At 34.3% G+C, this 4,628-nt stretch overlaps 1 protein-coding gene across 1 annotated transcript; it reads left to right on the top strand.

Moving 5' to 3' along the window:
- Positions 1-3,493: 3,493 nt before the first annotated feature.
- LOC127547182 (olfactory receptor 13A1-like) lies at positions 3,494-4,426 on the top strand. The gene has a single exon (XM_051973996.1). It carries the CDS (start codon positions 3,494-3,496, stop codon positions 4,424-4,426), a length of 933 nt encoding a protein of 310 aa, XP_051829956.1.
- Positions 4,427-4,628: the final 202 nt, after the last annotated feature.

The raw sequence follows: 4,628 nt of genomic DNA, 5'->3' as shown, positions 1-4,628 counted from the left end.
GGGGAGGGAGGGAGGAAAAAAGGGAAAGGGAAGGATTGTGAGAAAGGGAAGGAAATAAAGAGGAAGAGTGAGGGAAGGGAAGGGAGGGAAGGTGAGAGAGAGGGAGAGGAGTAGAGAGAGGGAGGGTGAAATATGAAAGAGTATTTTGTATAATACCTAATTTATTCTTTGAATGCTTGTGCATCCAATTTCCAACGTACACACACACACACACACACACACACACATATTCTGTGGTGCAGTGAAAAGAATACTGACTTTGGAGTCAAATGAGTCCATATTCTGCCTCTAATACTTAATACCAGTATGATATTAAGCAAGTCAGTAGTTGTATGGAAAGTGTTATTAATCATAGTTATAAAGGATACTTGTAAAGGACTGAGTTTGAGAACTTATTTTTGATTCAGAAGCTTTATGATCTTCTTAGTGATGTCCACACCTTCTCTGATAATGAGCAATTTTCCCATAAATGATTTAGTTCTTCAAATTTTTAAATATTAATTCTTTTCATTTGTTGTTTTCAGAACTTTTTTTAGAAGTTTATTTCTTCAGATTTTACTGAGAACTGAGAGGAACCTCATAGACTACCTCAGAATACCCAGCACAGTGTTCTACACATAGTAGGTATTTAATAAATGCTTGTTGGTTGATTAATAGCTGAGTTTTTGTTCAATTGTTTCAATCATGTTTAACTTTTCATGACCTCAGTGGGGATTGTCTTGTAAAATATACTGGAGTGGTTTGCCATTTTCTTCTACTGCTCATTTTACAGATGAGAAACTGAGGGAAACAGGGTTAAATGACATATCCTGGGTCTCACAGCTAGATGATGTCAGATTTGAACTCAGTAAGATGAGTCTTCCTGACATCAGGCAGAAAGAACACTATCTAGTGAATCACCTACCAGCCTGTTAGTTGACTAGCATCTGATTTTAAAACCCCATGTGTAACATCTTACACATAGGTGTGTAACCAGAACTCACAGAACTTTAGGGAAAGACTTCTGGTAAGAGAGTAAAGCTGAAAAATATTGTGAAATAAGTCTGGAAATGTGGTGGGAGCCCCGTTCTTGAACATCATAAAAAAGACACTAAAGGAAGATATTTATTTTTTCCTCAAGGCAGAAGGGAGACACTGAAGGTTTTCAGGTAGGACAATAATATTGTGAAAGTTCTATAGAAATAATGTGCATATATAATTATAATATGTTATTAATTAAAGACTCCCTTGAGAGTAAATACTGATTAGAAAGTCCTTTACCTTAAAAAAAAAATCTCAAATGCCTTAGAATCAATGTTTATTCATAACTGGTTCAAGAATTTTAACTAAACAAAATAATTCAACAAAGCAATTGATACTTAAAAGAAAACTCATCAAACCAACTAGTTGTTTAAACTGATAAATGTGTACATAATCAAAGTCTCAGACTTGTAAATTTCTTGAGAATAAGAATTATTTCATTTTTTGTATATGTACCATCAGCACCTAGGAAAGTAATTGGCATACAACAGGTGCTCAATAAATGTTTGATTAATTGATTAAAGTAATTTAGTAGCTTTGACTTCCCCTTTCTATGTTTTTTTAAACATTTGATTTGTACAGAAATTAAATGTGGGCGCCACTCTCAATTTCAATCTTTTCTAGCTGTTTGGCCATAGGCAAATCCACCACTTTTTGGCCTGTAGTTTTCTTATATAGAAAACAGGAATAAGAACAATATATGTGGTACTGACATGGCACTTAGGTGGTGATATTTGAATAAGATTATTTATGCAAAATTATTTATGCACTTTAAAAATCTAGATGAATGTCAACCTAGTACTAAGAATGAATTTTACTTCAATTATATGCTGATGTGTTTTGCCTTGCATATTTAAAAAGTAAAAGAAATGAGAGGGACATCACTGATGAACTCAAATAGACAAAATGCCAGGTAAGAAAGCCAAGTGGAAAAATCACAAATTTGACTTAAAATTCTTAAGATATGACCATCACAGATAAATGGGTACTAAATAAATTCTACCAAGATGAATGCTTTATTTTATAATTTGGAAACAAGGAACAAAATGCTGTCCTATATATACATCAATGGTGTCAAACTCAAGTACAAAATGGGGCCATGAAATCTTTTATATGGTTCTCTATGGCCTCTTTTAACTTAAAACCACATTTTCCTTCAGTTTATATAACTAAATATAAGTTTTTTTTCATTGTAAATTAATGACTTTATTAGGTTGTAAACATCATGGAGATAATGACTATATCATATTTTGCCTTTGTTTCTCCCATGTTTCGCATGACATTTTGCACAAAGTGGATGCAAATTAAATATTGAATTATATCAGGAAATTTAGGAGGCATAACCGTATAAAATTAAAAACTATTCTCAAAAAATTAAATGGAAGGAGTTGATAATTGTCCAAAGAGTTGTAACTGCTCTTCTGAGTAAGACAATTATATTTCTGCCAAAGAAAAGACAACTTGAGTGAGGGTTAAGATTGAACAATGCTACCAAAAATATCATTGGACAGACTTTTCTTCAATCCTTTTTAATGACAAAGTAGCTGTGAACAAAAGAGAAAATTGTGTTGATAAATATCATAAGAATTAAGAGTGACAAAGAGGCTCAAACATCTTAGAATTTTTAAAGATTTCAACATAATAATAATCCTCATTTATAGAGTATTTTAAGATTTGCAAATCTTTTCATATATTGTTTCATTTAACCCTCATAATAACTTTATAAAGTAGGTCTTATTAGTATTTGCATTTAATAGATGTGAAACTTAGGGTCAAAGAAGTTAAGTAACTAATTCTAACTCAGAAAGAGAAGAATTATCTAAAGTGGAATTTGATAGTAGGTCTTCCTGTACCCAAACCTAGTATTTCACCATGCAGTCTTTCAAGGGATAGCAATACCACTAAGAATGTATGCAAATCATGGTAAAATTAAACATCACATTATGAAGTTAGAAGTGTTGTATGGAATGATAAATACAAGTACACTTCCTGAGAATATGCCAATTTTACCGTGTTCCTAAAAAATGACACATATAAGAAAATAAACTGTATTAGTCCTAAATCAACATCTTTAATTTTTTTATCAAATTCAAGCATCAAATATTTCTCATGCAGATAGCACATTGGATAGAATGCCAGACCTAGATTCACAAAAATCCGGGTTCAGATACTTACCAGATATGTTATCCTGGGCAAGTAACTTAACTTCTGTTTGCCTTAATTTTCTCATACATAAATAGGGAGAGTAATAGCTCCTACTTCCCAAGGTTGTTGTGAGGATCATATTGTGAGCATGATAATTGTAAAGTGTTTAACACAGTGTCTGACATATAAGTACTATATAAATGTCAGTTCTTTGCCATCATCATAATTATCGTCAGGTTTAATATTATTATTATTACTATTATATAGCTCATGAAGCTATCCAGAGTTCAAGGATATCCTGCCTCATCCAGAAAATTCTTCTACACAGATGGCTATGATTAATGAGACACAAACAATTCAGTTCATCCTCCAGGGATTCTCTGAACACCCTGAACTCCGGATCCCCTTATTCATTTGTTTCCTCACCTTATATATGGTGGCCCTCACTGGCAATGTCCTGATCATCACAGCCATTATATTCAACTCACACCTCCATAACCCCATGTACTTTTTCCTATTTAACTTGGCTACAATGGATGTCATCTGCACCTCCTCTATTCTGCCCAAAGTGCTTCAAGGGTTGCTCTTAAAGGAAAACACCATCTCCTTTGGGGGCTGCATGGCCCAGCTCTACTTTCTCACTTGGTCTGCATCATCTGAGTTACTTCTACTCACTGTCATGGCTTATGACCGCTATGTGGCCATCTGTCATCCCCTACATTATGGCACCATGATGAGCAAGACACTTTGTAGTATGTTGGCATCTGGAGTATGGGGCCTCTGTGCCTTCAATACTGCCATCCACACAGGTCTGATGATTCGGTTGTCTTTCTGTGGACCTAATATTGTTACTCATTTCTTTTGTGAAGTTCCCCCTCTCTTGTTGCTCTCTTGTAGTCCTACATATGTGAACAGGATCATGATAGTGCTGGCAGATGCCTTCTATGGAATACTGAACTTTGTGCTAACATTGATTTCCTACAGTTTGATCATCTCTAGCATTCTGAAAATAAGGACAACAGAAGGAAAGAAGAAAGCATTTTCCACTTGTTCTTCCCATCTTATAGTGGTATCCATGTATTATACTGCTGTGTTCTATGCCTACATAAGCCCAGTCTCAAGCTACAACCCAGAAAAGAGTAAACTGGCTGGTGTGCTATATACCATGTTGAGCCCCACCTTGAATCCTCTGATTTACACTCTGAGAAACAAGGAGGTCAAACAAGCCCTCAGAAAAATACTCCCTTTCTCCAAAAATTAAATGATGCTGTTAGAAATGACAAAAGAGATGATTTCAGAGAAACTTTGGAAGGTTTGTATCAACTAATGCAGAGTGAAAAAAGCAGAACCAAGAAAATGCTTTATACAATAACAACATTTTAGGGACAAAAAACTTTAATGTATTTAAAAATTCTAATCTATGCCATGAGAAACCATGACTCCTAAGGATTAATAAAGAAGCA

The sequence above is a fragment of the Antechinus flavipes genome, chromosome 2 (assembly GCF_016432865.1).
Source record: "Antechinus flavipes isolate AdamAnt ecotype Samford, QLD, Australia chromosome 2, AdamAnt_v2, whole genome shotgun sequence".
NCBI classification, from domain to species: Eukaryota; Metazoa; Chordata; class Mammalia; order Dasyuromorphia; family Dasyuridae; genus Antechinus; species Antechinus flavipes.
The sequence above is the reverse complement of the archived record's forward strand: the minus strand, read 5'-3'. Positions and strand labels throughout refer to the sequence as shown.